This window comes from Photinus pyralis, unplaced genomic scaffold (genome assembly GCF_008802855.1).
Source record: "Photinus pyralis isolate 1611_PpyrPB1 unplaced genomic scaffold, Ppyr1.3 Ppyr1.4_LG1, whole genome shotgun sequence".
NCBI classification, from domain to species: domain Eukaryota; kingdom Metazoa; phylum Arthropoda; class Insecta; order Coleoptera; family Lampyridae; genus Photinus; species Photinus pyralis.
This window is the reverse complement of record NW_022170249.1, coordinates 32,166,635-32,194,073: the sequence shown is the minus strand read 5'-3', so window position 1 is coordinate 32,194,073 and position 27,439 is coordinate 32,166,635. Positions and strand designations below refer to the sequence as shown.

Sequence of the window (27,439 nt, the reverse complement as noted above, 5' to 3'; positions counted from 1 at the left end):
ACAGATGAGAAAGTGAATAGTGAATTAATTAAACCTTTGAATGGTCGCCATACTTGTAGCAAATCACACCACAAAAAGTGTCACCATCTCCCGGTCTATATATTAAGTACCCTTTTACACTGGGATATTGTATGCGAGATACAGTCTGTTACACTTGGCAGATTTTGGGCATTCTAAACTGCGCTTGCACAGTGAGGTAGGTATTTTTTCGGTGAAGCATTTTCAGTGCAATAAAAAAGTATCCTCATGTAAAGAGTTCCATATGAACCAATAGACCATCAGTCGTAAAATCGCCGGGCAACTAGCACCAGCGAGAGACCGAAATTTAGTTGCCTATACTGTATGAGGAAAGTATGCGTGTGTGAATGGCTGCATAAGACAATGTTGCATGTTGTATTTTCAGTTACTGTTTGTTGATCAACATAATGCAACGGCAGTCAATCAACTACCTACCTTGACAGCCCATAGTGCACCATCTGCAAAGCGATAGATAATATAACACAGCAAAGGAACATGTGAATGATTTAGATATTGAGGCAAAAATTACTTTAGGTAGTGTTAGTTGATGACAGCACACGAAACGAAAAGTTGGAACACATCTAATTAGTCACATTTATTAAATAGTGATTGAAGTTACATGCCAACATATCGTTCTGCTATACATTCATTAATGATTCGCATTATAATCATACACAACTACAATTTTACGCACTCCCCACACAATTCCAACAAACAAAATACGAAATTAGAAAATGTGCACAAAATGTTTTTTTATTATCCGATGGAATGTTACACAAAATAATCACTAACGTACATATTTAACAAAAGATGGAGTGTTTGGAGAACACAAATTCTACCATATTACAATCAAAATGAACAGGTAAGCGGTTTACTAGGCAGGTATCCAAAATGCGTTCAAACAAGAGCAGTTTTATAATTAATTAAAGAATTTAATACCAACTTACACATGGATTAATGTTAAATCGTATTGCAATTGACTAACAATATATTATGTGGATCTTATAATATAAAAATGATGGTACAAAAATTGGCAATAAATGATTACAGTTGAATAATTCTTTTACAAATATTACATCTATGTAATGACTAATGACCATTGATTTAATTTGTAAAAATGGTTTCAATCTTTCGTTGATAGTCTTAAATGGCACATGAACAACTCGACTATGTAAATGTTTATGTAACATACTCTGCAGATCTAGGAAAAGCCCGTTTATTGATTTATATCTCAGAGTGTCCACACAAATCAATGTGAATGATGCACAGACGGAGTATAGAACCGCATTCAAGGCTTTTAGAGATTCTACTAAAGATAACAAGATATTAGACCTTCTACAAACAGCATATCTTGTCAAATGCTAAATGTTTGCAAGTTTGAAGAATTAATTGTAAGTGCAATTAAGGTGTTCTGTGCAATAAGCGCTGGTCTTAAAAAATAAACTTCCACCTTCTTTCTACCGTGTAAAAACTAAAAAATACATTCTCCCATCGTATATAAGGACGTACTATTTTTTTTAAAATAAATTACCGGAAAATAAATCCATCATTACACATATTTCTTTAAATGACTAGATTACACATGGTAACAAATATGTTTTTCTTTGACTTTTATTCGGATACAATCAAAAGATACACCTGTACTCATTCATCACGCTTGCTGTCAATTCAAGCAGAGAAATAATTGGCGCCAATAGTGTCTTAGAAGATATAAGATGCATATTATATAATTCTAAGAGCTTACGACAAAGATCTCAGATCGTGTAAGAACATTAAAATACTACCAACACCTCGAATTATATTGAAATGTTGCTGACGGACGGCTTTACAATGTTTTAAGAGTATTTTCGTGTGGGTGCAACTTTTTTAAACAATTACTACGCATAAATTTGCGATAAAAACACTGTGCCAAGATCATTCGAGGCAATCTGACGCATTTTTTATTCTCATTGAACTATCAAGAGTTTATGATTAAATGTCATTTTCACCAATGGAGCAAACATTTGAGGTAGTCATCTCTTTATGTGATTGTCTTTTGTTCCACATTTGTCCACAAATCTAAATACAATAAAAACGTTCAATATTTCTCAAAAGTATGAAACAGGTTATGGACTCAAATGTATATTATTTCATTGACAAAAAGGTCTAATATCGCACAAATTCATTCACGCTATTAGGTCCAAACGGGACTATTTTGTTCCGAGTATTAAGGCCCCTGATTGGTTTCATTTAATCCCGAAACAAATATGTTTGTGCAAACGTCCTGATATAAATTCCCAACCTCTGAAATATGGGTAGAAAACGTTAAAAAAAGGTATTAACATTGTCCCAGAACACCAAACTAGAATGCAGATGGTTCTATCTCGAACAGAAATAAAGGTTTACATTAGGTTTTCTAAAAATACCATTAGAAGAATGGTACTTAGAGCTTTATTTAAGTTTTTGGGTAGATAGGTCATTTCTGATTTAGTTTTTGAAAAAAAATCCAACAGTTTTGTATACGACATCTTATTGAAATCATCTAAGAACAGTTGAACATACGCCCACCCGGTCAAAACGTGGTCGCGCATGAGTCAAATGTAGACCAAACACAGTCTTTAGGGAACACAGTGTTTTGGGCATACATTTTTTTTTAAACTCAAGTTTGTGGTTTTGTTATTTTCATGTTTCAAAATAACCAGATCCGACGTTTCACTGAGAATGTAATTTTTTTCGCACTTCCGTTGAGGTGCAGGGCAGGAGTTTTCTTATCAGAGGTTTTTGAAAACCTAGGAAAATCTATTCATATCCCCCTATGTGTGTTTATGGTTGCTCAGAAGAAAAAGAAGGAACACAACTTTTGGGACTTTGGGATTTTATTGACTTTTTTTCAAGTGGGCGGTGTTTGAGCTAAGGCTAGTCCCCCAACCTAACCCACTGGGACATAACCCAACATACCTTGCAAATGGATTAAATGAAGTAGGAATAGTATAAACCACGTATACTTGGGTATGGCTTATTTTTAAAATGAAGTGGGTTAATATTTAGGCGACGTCAGTCGTCGGTTAATCGACGTGTTGTTGCAATGCGCACCGGTAGATGTCTCCACCGTAATCTGTCAAATAGTAAATGTGGATGATGGAATAGGTGATAAGTGATAGACGAAAAATTAATGCAAATGCAAGACATACGTTTTGGACGGGAATATGAATTGCACAGCAGACTCAAGTTGTGAACTGCCAACCTTTTCTAATAAGCTGCAGTATGTGTCACACTGTAAGAGACAAAGTGAACATATAAGCTAATTATTACGATATACATCGATGAGACGGCGCAGACAATATTGTGACTGAAACATATGCATCACTAAAGTTGATTGTACTAATGTACGAACCCATAATATGATCAATAGGGGGCGGATTCTTAGGTAAATACATATTTTTTTTGCGTATCAATAGAAGGCCCAAACTGTGTTAAAAGTCCCGGATGAGCCAAAAGTAACTCAAAAACGAAATTTTATTTCACATAAAAACACATATTTTTGGTTTATTTTTATGTGAATACATATTTCAAAGATATTCATAAAAACCACATAAATACAACGTTTTTAATTTATTTTATCCATTTTTTCTCTTCCGCGTGCATCATATTCCACATTTTTGTCCCCATATTTATTTGCACGTGATTTCTGTATGCAGTGAGTACTATGGTATCTTGTTTCTGCATTCGTCACTTCAGCAAATTCTAGACCTGCTGACAAGTTCTGTTTTATGCATGCGGCTACCCGTAATTTTTTGACTGGCTGCTTTCTTTTTGTTATCTATCTGACTCGGTAGATACTGTTTCAATTGCACACCGTACGTAAAATGCCTTAAGTTAAATCGAGCACTAATTCGCGTCGTCACTCTTCAACAGTATCCAATATACAATTGAATTTAAAAACATGTAAATTTTACGGCGTCCCATGAACCCTCTCTTAAAATACGCAAGACATTTCCTGTGACGTGAAACAGTGTTTCTCGCAGTACAAATTATTATTTAGGGACAATCGACAATCACCTGAGATCGATAATTTGGAGATGCCTTTTGTTGTACATTGGCAATGCTAAAGAAACTCCTGGTAAGTAATGTTCAGCTACATAAAAGACGTCTTCTTTTCGTTTTTGTCGAGGTTTTTTTCGCGAAAATTGTCAAAATAATTTTAAGTTTTTAGTAAATATTTTAATGTTTTTAAGCACATAAAAAATAAATATTTTGGAAGTTTTTAGCACCTAAAAATCCGCGCCCTAATGATCAATAATTGCAAAATTCCCTGTTAATGGATCTTATCTGACAGAATAAACTATTATGCAATGACTACTTTAATCTAAATATTTATTTCTTTATGCTAAGTTTTTTTGCTTTTCTAGATACAGCAATTTTAGTGAGAAAAGAGGAAGTAATGTGAGAAAAAAAAAAGAAAATCGGTACAGAAGAATTTGTAATTCCAACTGCAATAAGAAGATTGACTAGACTCATTTTCCAAAAAACGATGTTGCTAATAAAAATTGACACCCGTTCACTCAGAATTCGATGGCTCAAAATTCTTAAAAGTTCAATGAGCTTCAAATGACCATTCTGATTGCAAAGTTATAATAATCACGATATACAATTTGGATGAACACCCAAGTCTCTAGTCCAAATTGTACAATAGTATTATTATTATTAAAAAAATTACACAAATCTCGCACTGTGGTCCCCGGATACATATGTTTCTAGATTACTATTCTACGAAGCACTAAAAAAATCCTTAAGAACACAATTGACAGAGTACACGCGACTATTCTGATTTACGTGCTTTTTATAACAAAATATTAAGTAGTGGTTCACTAACTACTCCTTGACTAATTGTAAAAATATCTTTGTTCAATTAATTAAGTCGGTAAGCGTTTAAAAAGCTATTTGATAGCTAGACCTGAGTATACGAGCACTATATCATATACTTACATACACTTATAAAAATTTCTCTCAGTATAGGCACAATCTCAGTAACAATGTTGATTTGATTTCTGCTAAAATGCAGAACCTTTTGATTATCTGCTGTGTAAAGAATTTCGGGGAAAGCACTTTCTTACGACAAAAGCAAATTATCTAAAGCGATATTTTCCGACCACAAACCCCCTCGAGGCACAATGAATTATTTAAGACACTAAACATGCGAATGGTGCTATTGTTATATCACGTGCGTTTTTGTGCCCATTTGAAGTCATCTGCGCGAGGTTTACACGATGTAGTATACTCGATAATGTACTCCATTATCGTCCAGAAATGCAATTTTTCTAGTGGCCAATTGAGCCATCCGGTTGTAATACAGAAGTAGGTTTCGTGAGGTGCTACGTGATGTATTCGATGGTGACGTCGTGGTAGGATGATGTGATGCTCTTGTAACCAAACCACCCACCCAGGTAACCCGAAGTACGTATGAGACCATTTATGTATCTGTAAAATAAACTGAATAAGACAAAACGCTAACTTGCAGATAAACAAACTAACCTGATTAGTCATAGCTACAAATATTGCTAATAAAAACACATAGCAATTCCATATAAACTTTTTTTGTACTTCTTCTTCAGGTAACGTTAAGAAGTCCCATAACATTCGTGCCAAAAAAGGAATGGTGACCATAAAATTGTCACCATTAGTCTCTATAAAGTCATGCCGGGTGATTGATGTGGGATCTATGTGATGCTCCCGAAAAGGCCGGAGGAAGTTCTGAACATGCTTTCGGTTATTATTGTTCGTTAACAAAGTGCGTTACCTTTCCAATTATAGGTAGGTCCACTGAACCCCACGTATCTGCACCCCAATGCACCAAACCGGAACCGAAATCCGCCGTAACGATACCACATAAAGCTGCAGTAATAATAGCACTCATATTGCGTATTCGAAAATGTAAAATAAGGAATCCGCAATTAAATGCCATTAATGTTATGCAAATACCCACGCAGATACATTCTTGCGTCCGTTTACCTAAAATGAAAAAAAAGAAAATTATTAAATTTTGTAATATCAACATTCTTATTTGCGAAAATATTTGTATAATGTTCAACAAATTTATTTATATTTGGTGACTTAAGTAATTTGAAATTGAGTCAGGCTAACTTAAGAGTTACAGTTGAAATGGGACATTCAGTTACTCTTTTGCTAATGTGTGAATTTGCATAATTTGTTAGAATAAATAAATAAGCCATATTTGATGCTTTTAAATGAAAATTAAAGTGAAGTCAAATATCACGCAACCCCCTTCATTCACACGGGCAAAGAGGTCCGTGGCATACCATCTAAAAAGTGAAAAACTTCAAAATAAAATTTATGGATTCCGTAATTGCCTAATTAATGTTCTGGAAATTGATTTCCTTAAGGGCCAAATTTTAATTTTGACACCCTTTGTATCGCACTGCATTCTGATTATTCAAAGCTAATACCTATCCCAATGTTGCTTATACAGGGTGTTTTTTTGGGAGCTTTAGTTAAACGTTTCCGGGAAAGTAAAATAGATAGGTTTTTGAAAATTTGTACTTAGGAGTTACTCTGAAGGCCGAATCGATGTAAAATATTTTCAAAATGGTCGCACTTCCGGAAACACCGGAAGTAGATAGTAACCTCGTTATTTTAAACGGCAACCCCTATTTTTTTATTGCATTTTTGGATTCTACGTGAAATTTCAGTTCTTTTGATACCCACACGTCGATAGCTGCCATTTATGGTTTTTAAGTTATTTTGACTTTAAGAAAAAAAATGGCTCATGCAGATGGTACATTGATAATTGATTACTTGAAAACGGTTGTAGTCATGGCAACCTATTTTTATCAGTGCATAGAGAATAAATAGGGCTTTTCTTTTAGTGCACTTAAAAAAAAGTTAAGTTACGTACGACCGCCCCTATGGAGATCCAAATGTATGAAACTTCAAAGACTAAAAACGTTTTTTTAAATGGAATGACCATTTTCTTACTATTGCATGAGATAAAGAATCGAAATGGGCATATTTTGACAATACATGTTCCTATAGCTATCTTTAACAGTTTCTGACTTTATTCCCAATTTATTGAATTGACACCTCGATTGGCACCATTTTTTTAATTTTCTTTTTAGTAGTCGGCCATGATTTTATAACAATCGAATTTTAAACAAATCTAGTGATTCTAATCTGTCACCTACTGTTGTAGGTAACATAAGTTTTTCAAAAATCGAAAAATGACTCGCAATTGTTTCACCTATTTTGGAATTTAATTGTTATTTATGGTGAAATGGGCAGAATCGCGGTACGTGCCTGCCGTACATTCATTCGAACACTGGAACGAAATTGTATGAATTTTGGAAATGTACCACCAAATGCACTACAAACCGTTCAAGCACAAGTGATGCAAAGCTCTACAAGAGAATATTTAAGAAAATGAATTGAATTATTTAGACTAGAATCAATGATATTAAAGAATCCTTTCCTTGTTTAAATTTTGATCGTTATAAAATCATGGCCAACTACTAAATAGAAAATGCGAAACAAAATGGCATAAATTCAATGAAATGGGAATAAATCAGAAACTGTTCAAGATAGCTGTAGGAACATGTAATATTAAAATATGCCAATTTCGATTCTATATCTCATGCAATAGTAAGAACATGGTCATTCCATTAAAAAAAACTGAGTTTTAAGACTTTGAACTTCTATCTCCATAGGTGCGGTTGTATGCAACTTAACTTTTTTTAAGTACATTAAAAGAAAGCCCTATTCATTCTCTAAGCACTGATAAAAATGGGATGCCATGACTATAACCGTTTTCAAGTAATCAATTATCAAGGAACCATCTGCATCCACCATTTTTTTTTTCATAAAATCAAAATAACTTAAAAACCATAAATGGCAGATATCGACATGTGGGTATCAAAAGAACTGAAATTTCACGTAGAATCCAAAAATGCAATAAAAAATAGGGGTTGCCATTTAAAATAACGGAATTACTATCGACTTCCGGTGTTTCCGGAAGTGCGGCCATTTTGAAAACATTATACATCGATTCGGCCTTCAAGTAACTCCTAAGTACACATTTTCAAAAACCTACCTATTTTACTTTCCCAAAAACGTTTAACTAAAGCTCCCAAAAAAACACCCTGTATAAATAGGTGCCTTGGAATAATATGACCAGTGTAGAACATTAAATTTGATTATATTGACTATGTAGCTAGGTAATTCTGCAAACCAGCGAATCCTGAATAAATATCACCCATTCAAGCCATCGACACGCTATAATTTTGTGCCAATTTTTGCCGTATCATCGTATACCTAGTGCAAATTTTGTACTCAAGTCGTAACGGAAAAATTCGAAACTCTCAGTCTGTATATCCAAATTCTTCATTACTCATGTCATTTCATAGGAAGAGAACCATTTAAGTGCACTTAATTTAAAATCTGTTACCTATTATTTAAATTATGCCTAACATCATTGAATAATTATTTTTTATTCAATGCTAACACCAATGGCAATGACCCAACCTACGATCCAAGTGTCTTCCTCTTCCAAGGGCTCTAACTCTCACATTTTTGCTAGTGAGGTATTCTGAAAACATTCAAAATAAACTGCAAGCATGTATCAACAGCTTCATTGTTCGTAAAACGCATTTTGGAAGCACAAAAATTGCTCAAAGTAGCGTGAAACTATTACAATTTATGTTTTGATTAGGTATTTATTTATTTTGTTGCCCATGGCCTGCTTTTATTAATTATATTTTTCGTGTATCCCATAGTGATTTTGTTATTCGCATTACATACTTACCTTTTAGCGTTATTTTGAAATATTTTCCAAAAGGGCGATTTTATTCTGATGAATAAAAAAGAATTCCAGAAAAATTAGTTTCAGAAAATAAAAAATTAAGGGTATACAATTTTCTTTGACCTAAATTTAGGTTAGGAACAAGAAATCGAGATGCGGTTTTCGTGAGCTTTTTTAGGCAACATTTAGCTATACTTTTTCATGAAAAAAAATCACGCCAATGCATTTTTTTTTTGAGAAAATTAACCATTTCTGTTGGAATGTCGAAAAAACACTCTAGCGGCGACATGTGAAACTAACAAAACTTGAAATATTATGTAGCCCAAGAATAGCATTTTTCAAGTAGCGCAAGTTTGTTAAAATCGGCTCAGCCGTTCCGAAGATACGGGAGGTTGGAGGTACCAACTGAAAATTTTGAATATCTCCGGTACGGCTTGAGCACAACATTTGCATTATACGTCAAAAATTGGCCCAAAATTATAGAGTGCCCACTGTCCGTGGCTTGAATACCTTCATGTGGTATATCCAACTTCACAGACCTCGATTTCAATGTTACCCTAACGTTAAGGAACGTTATGCTGTTATGTTACTTCTAGCATTATATCAACTGTTGTTACAACAACTTGTTACCTCATTTTTCCAAAAGTGAAAATGTGCCATTTATCCATCTTTGCATAAGCATTACATATAAATAATTATTAAAAGAATGCCTTCTGTACAAACCTTCATAATTCTCAACGCAAAAAATTAAATTGTAAGTGCACAATTTCAATTGCTATTATTTCGACTTACATTAAATCCACACAATTAAACTTATTTAATATGCCAAGATGATTAATCTCACAATGAAGTTGATTATTGAATGACGCCTTATGTATTATGACGTAGCAGACGTGTTTCCCCATTGCCCTCTTCCCTCGACCGAATTTATTGGCAACTTTATACGATTTAAAAACAGCAACCACATTATTTAACTCGCCATTTCAGTATTTTGGAAAATGTGTACGAGAATATCGAAGCAAAATCAGTGAAAGAACATTTTTTGTGAAAATGTCTGTAAGAGATTGAAAGAGTTTATTTTTCCAACCTTCAAGTACTTACAAAGACTTTGCATATACTCATTTATATCATTAGTACAGTTGATCTCCAATTAAAAGGTCGGATACTCTTTCTTGCTCATTACATCCAATATGACAGGTTGTGAGCCTCAGTTGGAGTTTTTATACCAAAAGTAACCACAGAAAATTCCCAACTAAATAGTTTGTATGTTAGATATTTCAGAATACGCAGGAAAAGGCAATTAAGAGTAATGAAAAGAATAATAATTTAGAGTATTTGCGACACTAATTTCATATTGCGAGTCGTCGAACGTGATTCCAAAGAACATTTTTAAGCCTTGATAAAAAAAATTGGCAGCATCTAACGGATGTGAATTAAATATATTTACCCACGTTTAAACTGTTACAAAAACTGGATGTTTGATATGTGACAATTTAGTTGCGCTTTTTGTGGAGGTGGTTTACGTATATTAAACACAAATAGCACCTTCAATTAAGCATCACAGTGTGTTTGTTTTACTAAGATGTAGACACATGCGCTTGTTTAAACAATAGGTATCATACCTACCAACTTTTGTGATACCACAACTCTGTCGACTGTTGTCAATTAAGCTTGGTAACATGTAACCATATACGTAATTTTGTTGTGACTAGAAAGTATCAATAAGTAAATAAAATAAGACTCTGCAATTATAAATCATCAGATGAACGTTGACATCATCCCTACTTGATAAGAGGAAAAGTGAACGCAAATAGGAACCTTGAGGAGCACCAACTATTCTGTAAGATTCACGTCGGGACATCAAATATCGATGAGCGCACATCACTCTGCTCTGCTGTCACCATAAAATAAATATTTCGTAATACATAGAATAAAATTGATTTTCTTCTATTATGCTCTAGTTACGAACTTTCCCATTGATTATGTAATTGTCTTTCATTGAAATAGAAACGCAACCTTAAGTACTTCCATATTTTAATTGAATTAACCCTTATCCAGTGGTATGTCTCAATGTCTCATTAAAAAATGCCGACGTAAATACAGCTATCAGCGGATATTAACGCGCTCATTTAATGTAAGGTTACTAGACCTTTTTTAATTTGACAAAAATTTACGATGCCGTCCCGTTTAGTCACGCACAAGTAGAAGTTATGATGTTATTTCATTAAGGCTTACCTAATTACGTCAATTTATAATACCACATTTACAGTTTTCGGTATAATTGGTAAATAAATCTGTTGCCTAATATTTGCACAGAAAAAAAGTGAGGATTACAGCGGACTAGAATCAACAAAAAACTGGAAAACAAAACTACACCCGCAAGTTTCAAAATTTGCGTTTCTTCGCCTAAATGACTAAAAATTCCGATCTCAACGAAATTTGGTACTGGAGTCTCTTTGAACAAAAAAAATAGCACAAAGAATCAAGTGCAATGCTTAACCCCAATAACGAAAATCGTTACATTTCTAATTATTCCGGACGCACAAACACGAGGCACGAGCTTTTTTTTGAAAAGTTGTTCGACATTTTCCTTCTTAAATACATAAACATTATACCCACAAAATTTCATATAGGTAGATGGCTATTATTTATTTGGTAAATGCCGCCTTCTTGAATGTTAAAATTGGTTGGTATTGTGTTAAGATTACGTGATTTATTTGTAACAATTAATTAATGTAAATTGATAAGACGAGCGCGAATTTCACTATTTATCCGTTCGACATCGATGTTGGAACTGAAATTAAACACAACTCAATTTGCTTATATAGCAAACAAAGACTTTCTAAAGAATCAGCATTTCATGGAAAGAATGCGTCACATTCCTTATCGCCGGTGACTAAATCCTTTATCGACTCGATGGTGCTTTGATATCGCTCTAGAAAATTCGTAAGACAACGGTCGTGTATAGGTACCGCGAAAACGTGTCCGTTTAGTTAATCTAATTCCCCTTTTTCCTCACCGACAATCCTATATCTTGTGCTGCTGAACGGAAACTGGTGTGTTTTTTTGTTTTCATTTATAGGTTTATAGGTACAAATCGAATCGAAACCATACTTTTAGTTTTTAATTGGATTAGTGAAATAGAGAACTAAACGATTACCCTACCTGTCCTATTTATTTGAACTACAATAAAATTGACTACAGGTTACAATACTTTTTATGTATTCAACTGTTCACACTTTCATTGTTGAAATACTTTACTAAATAATGATAATATACCTACGTTAATTAATGACAAAAGTCAATTGTTCGCGATATTATAGTATGCTTTAGTATTTATATACTACAAGGAATAGTTATTGCAAATGATTGGTTGCACAGTTTTTGATACATGATGTCCCACATTTGTACAATAAACAATTGCACTATGGCATATCAATTTTTGAAGTCCGTGAAGATAATAGTATGCAGTGCTTCTCAAAAGCAACGTAAAATTCAAATTTGGGACGAGGTCATGCCTTTGAGATTTGACCCAAGGTCGTTGCCTTGACTTTAACCCAAGGTCGTTGCCTTGACTTTGACTCATGGTCGTATCCTTGGTTTACCCCGATTAACTCACAAGATGCTGTAACGCAAAACCTAAGCTACTCTTAAAAAATGACAAATTACGCATCTCTAATTTTACAAATGGGAAACGCAAAGTATAACAATAAAGACTCCATTCACATGGTTACATGCGTATCTGAAATACTTTTCAGAACTTGTAAACATTTTTTTAACTTAATTCAATGTGTCGATAAAAAAGATAATCTAAATGCTAAATTTTTTAGATTTTAAGTTTATTTGGGGATCGTTTTTATGTTCATGGGCATTTATAGATTTTCAACTTTAGCTTACATGCTCGGATTGTTTCTGCTCAAAATGTCTGAAGAAATATACAATAATCGTCGAATTTCTAATTAATTTTAAGACCGTTCACCTTTTGTCTTTATCGGTCGTTTTGTGTATTGTGAGATAAGTTGAACTGTATCAAATTGAACTCAAAAACGCAGGAGAAATTCCCGAGAAAAACCTATCGGACAAATTTCCTGGAAAATTTGCCCGATAAGTATTCTCGAATGAGCGTTGTGCGCAGAAGCACCAACCTGTGAAATGTAACCCATATAAAAAAAATAAAGTTGATGATGAACAAAACGTTATATTGAAAATCTCTCAACGGTGTGTTGTAGAGCTCAAAAGTGGCAATGAGAAAGTGTTTTTGATTTTTTTGTATCTGTTTTTTCGGTTTCGTTTTTCTGGCATATCTTCGGAAGTAATCGGAATTTTCTGTTTTCCTTTAAAGCATAATAATAACTCTTAAATTGCGGATCTTTTCTGTAATTTGAACACCGTCGTATCTTCCATGCTTTCGTGGCCAATATCTTAATCCAGATCGATTTATAAAAGCATCCCTTGAACGAAATTCGTAAATTATGGACTTCAACAGTGGCTTTCAGCTTGCTCTCTCTGAAACTGTGTTAATTTGTGTCTTTTAACTTCCGTTTTCGAATAGAGCCATCACCCTGATTTATGTACGGGAAAAGTCCATTCGTACCTTTATAATTTTTTGACAGTTGAAGACGAATTTGCCCCGGAATTTGCACACACACTATCTTTACTAAGACATTTACTGACAATTCTCTTACAATAGTATTTTCTGAACTAGGCCCCCGAACCCCCGGTTAATTCAGCTGCTAAAAAAACTTTTGTTTTCCCGATATTAATACTGAGTTAAATATTCCTCTCGTAATCTTTATTTTACAAACTTGAATTTAATCCGCAGCATTTCCGTATTAATGATTTATTGATTGATTATGCACTTTCGTTTACCTTTCCTTGCTCTACATGAAAAATACTTGGAAAAATTTGCTAAATTACGCAATATTCGTCAAAGTCGCGCCAAATCAATAGCAATGAATACTTAAGGAGGTAGTTCAACTCGATAATGTTGCGGTAATATTTAATCGGCCACTAACTATTAAATGTAACAGAACTGTGGGTTCTCAGAACTATTTTATTACATTATTAATCTATTTTATTGCTTTGCCTCCGTATTATTCATTGATCACTAAGTTTTTCTTAAGGCCACATAATCCGTACCGGTAAAATTTTCCACAACTTATTGATAAAGCAAACAACCGTCAATATGAAATGCTCGCGGTTTTTGTATCGCATTACAAACAACAATTACCTGCCGACTTGTTCAAAATAAATCTGGAGCGATGTTCAGGTTACCACAACCTGATTAATATCGAAATAGAATGTCAGAGGTGATTGATCGTATATGTCTATTCACAATTCCAGATAATACTGAAAATAAATCAAAAATAAGCTTAAAGAATAAGACTTTTCAGTTACGTTGAGAATTTCACACGGAATTTCATTATCAAAACGGCTTGGCTTTTTCCCAGAAAAAGGACTAACAATATCACAAACCGTGGCCTACGTTAGCTTCCACAAACACAATAAAATGTACATTTTGCACATACAGTGCTATTTATTAAGAAGTAGACATAGGGATTTACGTGTACCTATTGTTTTTCCCTGTCTACTTTTAAATGACAAAATCTCTTCTAAAGAGCGCAACTTTTTATACATCCAAAATAACTTCTTAAAACATTTAAAGATCTGGCTGTAGTATTAATCAATTTGAATATTTTTGCTTTGCCGTCACAGAAAATATCTCTTATACTCCTTAAACTGTTGCCGCTATACCAATTGACAATATCAACTTTTTTTCAGTTGAAACCATCGCACCCGAACGAAAATAAAAATACGGAAACCAAAGCAACAATATTCAAATTAATGAATATGATAGCTAGATCTTTGTTTTACGAAGCTATTTTGGTTGCATAAAGTTAGGTCGCCTTCATATGCAATTTTGAAATCTGTAATATCCCAAAATTGCCAGCATTGTTTTCAAAAACACAAATTTGCATTTTGAACACGCTTCAAAAATCAAAACCGATTTTGAACCACTTGGGTTTGTTTGAGCCACAACCGGACACACAGTTAAGGCAAAGATGGTTGGCGTTGGAACCTACAAAAAGCATTATGGAATTTAAATTTGTTACTAATGTGTTCTGTGTGCCCATCTGCGTGTGTGTCCCCTCTATACGTTTGATAGAATTATTAGTATAGTATATTCCTGCAGATATGTACGCAAATGCGAATAATGAAATCATAATAAAAACTGTTCACTGAATAATAAAGGCAAAAAATAATCTTCCATACAATAATGATATGATTCTAAAGTTTCGCCACTAACAATGCCATAATTTCGTATAAAAAATGATAATGGCAAGGACAAATTTTGTAAACTCGATTGTAAAAATGCCATTTATACACAATTTCGTTCCATTTGATGAAATGTACCCAAAAGTTTGTATTAACGGAATTTCAATGGGGATCGAGCAGAAATCATATAATTTATAGACATGAAAAGAATTGAAATAGTTTATTTTTTGCAATATTACGATCATTATAGCACCTAACCGAAGATATCAAATGCTAGGCGATAAAAAATTGTGGTTGGTTTTTTTTTGATTATTTTTCCATAATAATTAATTGGTATGTTAATTACACAAAGTTATATCCGTTAATTAGCAACAATTGTAGGTAGGTAGCTATTGTTTTTGGAAAAGGAAATGGAAGGACAATTGCTTTGTTTGTGTAGGTAATTGGTATAAAACTTTTTATTGCCACTTAGCTTATTGTACAGTGAAGTCCTTAAATTAAGGGAATTTTTTTTAATTAATTTGTGTTCAAGTGGGTTTCGAGATTGATTAATTATTTAATTACTAATAATCAATGGCCCATACGAATAAAAGGAAGCATATGCTTATACTTGCAAAATGCAAAGTAATTACTTGTAAGAGCCCCTTCACACTTGGCGACTTGGCAGCGTTGCTGAGCAGCGAGACGAGACGCAGCGTAGCGCTGCTGAGCAGCCCAGTGTGAAAGGGCTCTTACGAGTATTTACTTTGAATTTTTCAAGTATAAGCGTATGCTTCCTTTTATTCATATGGGCCAATGTACAGTGGTACCAAGCTCAGAAAGTCCCTGACAGGGCGTGTCCGAGGGCGCTAGAAATGAAGACCGACATTCTGATGCAAAATTTAAAAACACTTTAAGGGAATTACATACCTTATTAGATCGTAGATCCAAGCTACGAGTATATGCGTCTTGAAAAAGACGAGTTGGTAAAAAACTAGAGGAGGAAAACGTAAAATAAAGCAAATACAAAAAGCAAAGTGTAAACTAAAATAACGTGAAGCGTCAACTGTCAAAATGGAATAATTAATAATTATGGCGCGGAATGTATCGCGTCGTTTTACAGACTTTCTATTGGCCAGCCTGAAGTATTTCAAAATTAGTTCGCCTTAGCCTTTGCTTTTTTAAAATTTACCTCAAGTGGTAGGTGCGTGTGATTTGTATGTGCAATATCAAAATAATAAGTCCTTGTTTAGCATTTATATTTTTTTCTTATCTTGGAGTATTTGTTAGATACCGCTGCAACCTTCTGTGTTTTGAGTTAACATTATTAATCAATGTGTTAAATATATGAGGTTTACTCGGAGGTTTATTTTCGGTACAATCCACGATACATTTACACACGGTATGCTCATTATTTTTCTCAAACGCGTTTTCTACTGCGCATTACGTCACCTGCGAACATGTGGCGCCAAAATTCAAATGTTTACGCCAGGACCGATCTAGTAGTACACATGTCACGCGTGACAGTTTTGCAACTTATAAGTATCTTGTATCTACGAGGTTTAGCGTTAATTTGTTGATAGCTAATTAATCATTAGTGAAATTTCCAAAATGCCAGGTTCTGCAGTGGCTCAATGGGGCAATTCTAATAGAAAAACAAAACGAACGGAAATAAAATACTTTCGATTTCGGAAAATTGAAAACTTTTCTCAAAAATGGATTGTTGCAAGTCGTCGTAACGACAAAATTAACTTGATAAATGGTGTTACATTAATATTAAGTGGTGTATTTAAGTCTTTCCATTGCTGTTTAATTCCATAGCCTGTATTTGCTCTGAACATGTTGAAGCCAGCCGTTTTGAAGCACCGCTAAGGGAACGATTTCTTAATTAAACCTACTTTTAAAAACAGCGGACATTTGAAACCTGATGCTTTACCTACTTTAAAACTACCACGTAATAATGAAAATCAAAATAAAATGGAAACGGAAGAGAAATTCCATCTTTTAATAAGGCATTAATTACATAATATTTACTGAAAAAGCCGCACTTCATGTTTAGGGCCAATATTTTTGATTCGAGTTTATTTCATACGATCACCAAATCACAGGAAATACCCGCCCCGACGATCTCTACACAAAATCAGTGTGATTTGTCGATCTAAGAAGCGAAATTTTGCTCTATATTCTGTGGTTTTGTTCGCACGTGACGTCACTCTAGATGCGCAAGAGCATACCGTTGTAAGTGTATCGTGGTACAATCAAAAGCATTTTTTTGAAAATGCGGTCGCTAGATAATTCTCACATCATAACACACTTGATTAATCCAAAATATACAACGAATATTGTAAAATAGGTACTATGTGAAATATACGTTGAGGCTATTCTATATAGGATACTCGTATACCTTTGTTGGCCAAAAGTATATGCGGTGAATATGCGTTGCATATATACGAGCATATACCATATGTCATTTTGTCTCAGAAGCAAACTTGAAGTCTCTAGCTATTGTAATTTCTGCTAGCCAGTCAGCCATAACGAATATAATAGTAAAAACGGCCCGTCGCTCGGTCGTAGCCTTCGTAGCTATAACGACTTTCTTACTTTTTCAATAAGAATCAAGGACCCGTTGCGTTGAAAGCATGGGCGATTCCAGTCACAAATAGAAGCAGTTGATGCTCATAGCTATAATTTTGCAGTGGCTAATTTGAATGGCGAATTCTTCCAAAAACTATATCCTTTTACGGTAATTAAAATTCATATTAAAGTCCGGTACTTATTTATACAATGTCTGCATAATTAGTTGGTCGACTACACCGCAGACTGCAACAAGAAAAAGCACTAAAACCGATAATAATCCCATCACGCTCACGCTATGTACCTACTTCAGTATTTATATTATAAAGACTATCAGTCAATTTATAAAATATTCATTGAGAAACGCGTGAGCTAACTTCATCATTCAATTATGCAAAGAATTACTACGAATAATTAATATTTATAAACCAATAGTAAGCGATGATTTAATACATCAAATTGCGTCATTATTATTATTGCATAAACAATACGACAGTCAAATACAAACTCTAAAAGCGGAGTGAAATTTAAAAGTCAAATTTATCGTATAGGTATGACTCTTTCCCTAAATGATTTAAGTATTTATAATCCCCGCCATATGGGACTTTTTTTATGGCGTTCAAATTCTTAATATGGTTTGAATAAGTGGAATTTGTCTAAAAATAGAAATTAGCGCAGTCTGCATGAATTATTTTGTTTTAAGTCACGCAAATGGGATTACAAATAGCGGATTACAAGCTACTGTGAGAATGTTACTACAATAAAATAAAATGTATGGTATTCCGAATAGGCTACAAAGCTTTGCGGTTATTATACTTATAGCACAGCTTATAGTGTGTAGAAGGTATATGGTATCTTATCATAATAATATGTTGTTATAATAATCGTTAAAAGACATACTTAAATTAGAATTCTCTACTTCCGACAACTAACATTTAAGCTTTTCGAAACTTTGTAAGTTGTAGGTAATCCTTTCATGTCGTTTTACAGCTTATTCCTAATAACATTACAATAAGCAACGGCAGTTTTCTATCATAATCACTATTGAAATTTTGGTAATAAATAACGTATTCTACTACGGTCCATCGAAACAATCACTTTCGTAATGTATTCAATTCACGTTTTAAAACGGAACATGACAATCCTTTGAACACATTTATGTTTATAGCCTGGCATGATAGATCATTCTTTTAAATATATCGGGTACCTTGCGGACAAACTGCGTATTTTGTATTGGTAGATTCACCATTATTTGGGATGTTATTATTATTATTATTTGAAACTGCGTATTGTTATTTTAGCTGGGCTGAACTGAGATATTGCTCAGAGAAATACGCTAACAAATTTATTGCCGGTTATAGGAAAATAGCATAAAGTATTGGTTTACTAATTGCATTTGTTACAGACGTACCATACTGATGAATGAGATTACTAAGTATTTGTCTCCCCCTTTAGAGTAAAAAAAACACTATTTTTATTCAATGTCTGTAGTCTATTTCCACCCGGTTTAAATTTGAAGTTTCAATGGTTAGAGCACCAATGCACATTCAATTTCCAGTTTAGCATGTTTGACTCGATGTTTGATATATATTGTTAAACACAAAATACAATATATTAACTATAACGATAAAAAAACTGTTTATGTAAACCAGTTTATCGAAAAGGCGTAGTCAACATTTGAAGGAAGCTGCACACTTACGGAATTTGTCTATAATGACATCTTTTTGTTTTATTTCCGGTTAACATTAACTGAATTCCCGAAGCACGTGACTGGCAAAGCTACCTAACCTGGTAGATGAACCCGGGCACCTCCCGCATGTTCCATTTACTCATTCTTTCCTATCGACCGCCAATCTTTCGCATCTTCCATACCAACCCGCTTAACTTTGAACCCCTTTTTTGTACCAAACGCTGCTTAGCATCGATCGCCTTATACATCTCGAGAGGGGAAGGAACATCTCGCGTATCTTCCATAGATCGCCTCTTTGTTAGCGACCGTCGATTGATTTCGAACGCATTTTTCGTACCAACTGCTGACATTGTCAATCTGCAACATGACACCCTCGTGCTACTCCACTACTTGCAAGCGATACCTCATTCGATTAAGTAAATCTGAAACGATCTTAACATTCGACAGATCAATCGTACCGTATATGGAGCCCTTTACAGGATAGAGAAAATTAGGTGCAATCAAATTATAGTATGAAATCTTAAGAAGTACGTATATTTATTAGTATGTCAAGCTCAAAAATTGTGTAAAATGAATAAAGTGTAAAAATTGGATCTTTGTATAGAATAACTTTTTTTACGACTTGTATCTCCTTTATTATTATAACCAAAGTAGTTTGTGTAAAACATTTTAAAGTTTCTGGCATATTTCCACCTATTTCTTCTTTGATTTTCTATCGATTGCCTGTGTTGTGTTTTATATAATTTCTGTGATAAACTTAAAAACACTTTAATTGCTTGAAGTTTCTTTAATTTCAATTCATTTGGTGGGTACCTAAGTGTTTTTATTCCGAATTTCATTTTCTTTCAAAATTCCATTTAAATAAAGTTTAGTCCTATCTTGATAACCCGATGTGTAAATGTTTTCCTGATTGCAATTGTGAGAAAAAACGCTAATTTAGTCAACTTAGTAGCTACAATAATAACAAAGTTAGTAATAGTGCCGACTTCACTTTGAACACATTGTTTATGCTAATGGGTTTAGTAACCTATATTGTAATCACTTTCATCGTTAAACGATTTTAGTATAAAAAAATGTTTTAGCTGTCTAGCTTCGTAAAACTACCTCGAAAACTACAATTTGTGTTAAAACGTTCTATTTTCGTAGGCTTTTTTTTCTATTTCACAAGGACATCAAATTCCGTATACGAGTAAAACGGAATATAACTTCATATTGAAAATATAAACTAAAGACGTCCCTCATTTCTCTCATTAGTAATTCGTTGGTGATAATCTGATTAATTCGGTATCCACTGTCCTTCACTTTGATAAAGAGCCATGCTTTGTCCACCCGCGAAATTGATTATAAGATTAAATTAACTTTGCTTTAATTGATACCTATATAATTTACAACGTTTGTTCTGCCATCGTAATACTCACAAACTTCTTGGTGACCTAAGTTGTCTTATTCTTCTATTATTATACTAATTACAAGAGAAATTTACAGCTTCGGTTGCCTGAATGGGCCTCCGCCCATCTATTCATTAGGCAGCGTTAAGATTTTGCCTCGGATTTTGCAAATCTCGAAGCTTTCGGTATAACAATTTAATTCACTTTTGCTATTTGCTGAATGGGCTTCCCCATCTATTGATTTGGAAACGTTAGACTTTACAAATCTCTAAGCTTTCGTTACTTTAACTATATATTTTATAAACTATGATGTGAGAGACCCATTAGGCCAATCAGAACTCACTATTACCAATAATTAGTATACATCGCGGTATAAATAGAACTAGATTTCTACTTCCTTTTCTTTAGTTATTCGTTGATGATAGTCGATAGTAGCTTTGACGCGTACGTTATATTAACGTTTGGTTGTGTTGTTTAGGATGTTTGTTTCCGTTTTTGTTACTTTAACAGCCACAAATTCCAGTGTTTCCAGCATCGTTATGGATTATTCTTATGCAAGGAATCCTCTGGTTTGGTTCCGCTTTTAAGAGTTACGATGTCGTGGTTATCTTACGGCGCACGAATCATTATCACATTTTTACATAAAGCAGGTAATTCCTTTTTATGTGATACCCGAGGTGATCCAAAATAATTGTATCTAACTATTGACTGATATTCAGCGGAAATAATTTGGTCAGTAAAAACTTATTTTCGACTGGAGTAAAAAATACTTGAGTTTTTGCGTTGACATGTTAATGTTATGTTAACATTTCGGAAAAATCCAGCTCAGAAAAATGGACCTGCGCTGCGCATACACAATCGATTTTTTGACACGTGATTTCAATCTTTGTTGCTCTGACTCTGACAATTTCTTGTGTATTTTAGTCTGCAGGTGTACTGTTTATTTATTAATGTGCGTTTAATCTATGTATCAAAAAATCCGTCTATAAATAATGTAGATGGGCCTGCGCATGCGCAATCAATTTTCATTATCACGTGCACGTAATAAATCATGGTCCCAAATAATAACCGTGGCTGCCAATAGAGCCAATTTTCCATTTTTTCGTTTCCTCCTCAATTTCATCCTCAATCAAACTCAAAAAGATCTACCTATCTGTGACGTTAGCCGTACGACGGTCACGTCTCCAGCCAGTGAACGATATTAGGTGTGACTACGCTTAGTAGTGAACATTGTGATCAAAGTGGATGTTATAATAAAATTTAGTAGAGAACGTGATCAAAATAAGATGGTGACCAGAGGACGTTATACTCGTTTCGTAGGCGCAAGTTTAGAACAATTTTTATAAAATCGGAAAATGCGTTTAAAAATTACAAGTGTCGATGGAGTTAGTAGGTCCTATACATCTATGGCTGCTCTTGTAAAGATATTCAGATTTTGTGTCAAAACCGTTTGTCCTTTGTTTATTTGCAAAAAAATGTTTTGATATAGTCCCCTTTACCAACATTTTTTGATACACCTACTTACTATAACAATAATTACTTACGTGTATGTTACAATCTATATGGTTGGAATTCAGGTAGTACGAAAATTAGCATCTTTTGATATTTCAATTTTGAAACATTAAAGTCTAATAGTCCAGCCGTCCATTCAGCTGTACGCACAATAACTCAAAAATTCGCGTTTTCACTTAATTAATAGCAATACCTTTGCGATTCATAACATTAGATACTATTATATGTATCTAAGTTAGTAAGTTTTGCCGTTTTCTCAACGAAATTGGTGCATAATTAAAAATGTTGCCCATATTTTAGACATCATCCCGAATTGGTTACGAAAAAACCTTGCTTGTTGCACTAATTGGGGCCCGAGTTGGGGCCTATATCTATATCAAATAAGACGTTATCAACAAGATTTGTACGACTTTCCGATTGAGATCTCGCCCCTCACACAGACGGGCCGCCGGAAAACACTAGTAATAGCGCAGGTTATTTTTCTGAAAAATGCGATAAAAAGAAAAATTTCAACATAAATTCGTGATAATAATAATTATTTATATATCACCGCCTACTAGATATTGATGAACCCTAAAACTTTTATCGATACCTTGTATGTTTTCCCCGGTAATCGACCCTGGGTACGTTGTCACACACGCTTTAAAACGACCAGAAATTGATATAACGTTATGCATCCGAGAATACCATAATAAATATATGTTTTTTTCACGTTCATCTCTAAATTTTTGACACAATAACAAACACTGTTTACCGTATTTGTTTACAAGATAGGTGCGTAATCTATGGTAATTGGAATTTTGTTATCGTAATATAGATAGATCCACCAAGTGCGCTGTTCTATTAATCACAATCACAATATTTTCCAAGTACCAAATGTGGGTGTGTATACTTCGAGGTATACTTGCTACGTTTACTAACACAAATTACTGAGAAAAATAACATTTCCAACTGTTAGGAATATTCCATCCATCGATTTCACTACATCGTATTGTGTTTGAGGTCTTGAATAGACTAGGACTAGAACATTACCCTTAAATGTGGATAAGCAACCTCTATTTCCATTTCGGCGTTAAATCAAGCAACGAAAGGTTGCGTCTAGGGTTTAGTTTTTACGCATAAAAGATAAAGTTTTGTAAAACAAATCTTATCTGTACTCTAATAAATCTATAATCTATACCTATACTCGCAACATAGGTTTTTCGGAAGTTCCCCAATTTTAACAGTTTTGTTTAATCTTCAAGCTGCAGATTTGATAATGGGACCATCGTCGTCGTGGGACAGACTATCCAATGGTTTTATTTTGTGAAACTGCTGTAACTTTGGAATGGGATGCGAAAATGGTTCATCGCACATTTGATGGTTACACTTATTCTATATGTTTATGAACAAAAATGATGTAGCTCTAGGATCTCACTGAAGTGTTGATTTGATATTTGTATGTTGAAATATCCCTAGTAAAGACGATGGCGTCCCACCACATGATACGTACGAAGTAGGTCGTTGCTAAATTTGCAATACATCACGTATTGCTAGATGCATTTTCAACTTCCTTTCAAAACATGTAGAAGATTAAAATTTTAAAAAATTCCACTGAAATTGTTGCATTACAATTTTAAGGTTTTTGGTAAAACTGCGCATATTCATTTACTGTAACCGGTTTCCAAAATCAAAAAAATTAAATTGTAGAAATTTTTTTCCTGTGTGGACTCGTGGAAGATTTTTAATTTTAATTATCTACCTAATGTGTATTTTAATTTTAATAAATTTAAAATTTTTTAATTTGAATCAATTTAAAATTTTTTAATTTGAATCAATTTAAACATTTTTAATTTGAATCAATTTCAATTTGTATTATTTATCAAGAAATCGTTATCGTAGTTGGAAAAGTGACCACATTAATCGTTTCGTACAACCTGAAATTTCAAACTTTCAAACGACAAGTACTTACCGTTGGCGTACATAGAGTTTATATCTCGGTTTATATGATAGCAATTCTTAAACAATGTCAATCTGTATATAAAGGAAATAATGTCTTGATTTAGTTTTCCCGATTTTCCATTTTGGTCAGTACATTCAAGTTCATGGTAAAATGTACCGTCATTTTCCTTTCTGCGTTGTCAGCCCAGTTGAATTTGTTTAATATAATTGTCAATTGGCAATCTTTATATCAAATTTGTGCCATAACAAAAGGTAATTTGCTTAATTTTAATTGCAAATTCTTCGCTTTATTGTAAATTGTATTGCCTTCAGTTGTTTGTAACTGCGGGTAGGTAACCCTTGAATTTGTTTGTTATTTGCTTGTTTCACTTTAAATTTTATCCTTATTTTGATTTGTTTGAGATTGGTCAGTAATTTTCATTCGATGTTTAAACTCATTCGCGATTGCAATTCTTTGTGTATGAATCTCTCTTTTGTTGAATGTCATTAACTGTGTCCCCCGTGCACAGGTAAATGCCGGAGTGTTAAGGTCTAGGTTAAAGTACTTAGCGGCATTCATTTCGAAATACACTTTTAGTATAAGGTTACTGTATCCAGGACATCAGATACCTTCTGGACTGGAGAAGGTCCATTTATGTACTTATGTAAGAGACTTTGGAATCTTATTTTTCACAAATGGGAAAGGGTTGGAGTCAAGGTTGGAGTTGCTCTTAAATCTGTTTGAGTTGGCAAGTCTGAAACTTATCAAATTTTGTATTCGTTTAACGTCATGTTTAAACTATTCAAATTCAAGGGATATTGCCTCGGATTGTTAATTTTTGTATATTATGTGATGTAAAGTGTGTGTTTAGCGTTTTCCAACGTTGGCTTTCTTGCTCTCGATTTTCCACCTATATTTACGCTCTGCGGATAATGAGTCGGAATTTTCTTCGGCTTGGTTCTTTTGTCCGATGCTAGGGGAACACGGTTCACATTCCCGATAGTAATCATGGGTACTAGTGAGTGCGACGTGGTCTTTCAACAACGTAGGGAATCCGCCTCGGAATCCGCCCATTGTGGAATGCGAGGTTTGTCTAACTTTGCTGCTATTGATACAAAGGTGGGTAGAGAATGCAAAATTTATTTTATTTTTCGATATACTCGTACAGTATTACTTAGACATATGTTGCTTTCGGTAATTTATACAAGATGGGCCGGGAACGAGATCGGAAAAATAGTCTTTAATATTACTTTTTAATGTAGGTGACCATAAACGGACCATAATCGTTGTTCATTGATTCCAAATTATAAATTCGTTTATAGCATTAAGCTCGTCATTAAGTCAATTTTTTCAAATAGTATCATCACGGTGGTTTCCCGGGTATTTTGGAACGTCTTGTATATATTTTTCAAATAGTTACAATCATTTGCTAATCCACCAAAGGTACATATTTTTCTTATTTTTTTAGATTATCCATAAATTACCAAACATTTGAAATTATACATGGTGTAGGTACCATCTGGGGACCATTTAACTTTTACATGTGCCCACTTCATCGGAGGTGAGTCTAGATAGAAGAGTCCTTCCGCCTTCCGGATATTTCCCTTGCCTTTTAGAGTGTACCAGCCTCGGTGCCAGCTTAGAGCACATTTTACAATAACCTATACAAGATAAAGTGATATTTCATTGATAAAGTTTTGAATAATTAATTGACATTTATATACTAACAAATAAAAACTTTGTATCAGTTACGCATGGCCGCAAGGAAGGAAGCGGTTTTACTGTAACCAGTTATATATTGCATTCTATATCTCGACGATTTCTTATAACATCAAGAAATATTTTCATGATTTTATTTACACAAACTTCAGGAAGTACCTACACACAGCCTTCAAACCTCTTACTTCTCAAAAATTTCATTACACTTCAACCCTTTTCTTTGGCCGTACACTCGACAGGACAGTATAGATACGTCTCTTCTCATAGGCACATATTTTACCTGAAAAATTAAAGTCATGTTTCTTATGTCACGAACGTAGATACCAAATTTTTGCAAATTTCCTGTTTCTTTCGTTACGCATACCGGCGAAGTACAGTACCTACAGCCTTACTAACCTTACTTTTATAACACACTGTACAATCACTTTGGGAAAAACCGTATTTACAAAGTTAATCATTTTCAACAACTGTTTCAACCCTATAAAACCGAAACGGTGTTGTACGTTCACCCGTAATTGCCAATAATAATGAATGTATCTACCATCGGAGCGGTCGTTATCAGAAATATTTCAACTTTTTATCTCGCAGATTAACCATCGCAGTCGGCCGTCAAGCACCAGGTGAATTCGGTGAATGTGATTGAAGTATTCATAAATTTGGTGCAGTGGCATTGACACAAAATACAGTAACGAGAATTTGTTAGTGATCCAATTGGCATAAAACGCAAAGGGTTAAATATAGTTTTCAGCAAAAGTTGTTTTGGGTGTTCATTCATTGACAAAATTATAAAAATATACTTTACCGGTAGTGTAAAGGTTAGCAAGCTCCTGTGCACCTTTATGCTGCGGACCCCATCGTGGTCGCACCTTTTGGTCTTGGGTTACCACACTGCAGTTTGCATTTGGATCGTCCTCCAGCATGGAATTCTCTAAAATTTGCTGTTCGGTTTTAACAGGTGCTAGTATTTTCGTTGCCATACTGGCACTTATTTCTAGTTGGTCAATACTTGTATTTGTAAGAACATCTTTAACTCTTTGAGAGCACGAAATGGGCAACGGTAAAGTCATTTTAATTTAAATTCTACACGTATTTAATCACAACCCTTATGAGATCACAGCTAAGTAATTTAAATGACACTCTGTTTATTTGATTATTTTTATTTGCATGTAAAGTTTGTATAAAATAGCGTTCGAAATAAAAATCAACACCTGCATCGTGCCACAAACGACCGAAACGAACAGCAACTGAGTAACCAAACTACAACCATACGAAACGAATACGATCACTCCATGCTCTCCTTCTTTCCTTCGCTATCCTTCTTACACGCCTGTCAACTGCCGTAGAGCCACACCTACAATTACGTAATCTACGACGTTGCCGTTTAGACTAAACAACAAAAGGTGACCAATCTACTTGCGGCTTGCATTAATCACACGTGAACTTTACTATTTTGAATTGAATTTAGACACCCATGCGTTCGCTCACTTCATGGTATTTCCAAATGTAGGTATTTCATTTTCAGTTTTCAAATAAATACTTACATGAAATCGAATCGATAGGAAATTGACTGTCTT

At 34.0% G+C, this 27,439-nt stretch overlaps 1 protein-coding gene across 1 annotated transcript; it reads right to left on the bottom strand.

Moving 5' to 3' along the window:
* Positions 1 to 598: 598 nt before the first annotated feature.
* On the bottom strand, positions 599 to 27,439 carry LOC116158929 (transmembrane protein 189-like). Its single transcript, XM_031471801.1, has 4 exons — positions 26,668 to 27,439; positions 5,795 to 6,006; positions 5,530 to 5,748; positions 599 to 5,475 (listed from the first exon to the last, which is right to left on the bottom strand). Exons 1-4 carry the CDS (start codon positions 26,930 to 26,932, stop codon positions 5,215 to 5,217), a joined length of 957 nt encoding a protein of 318 aa, XP_031327661.1. The 5' UTR covers positions 26,933 to 27,439; the 3' UTR covers positions 599 to 5,214.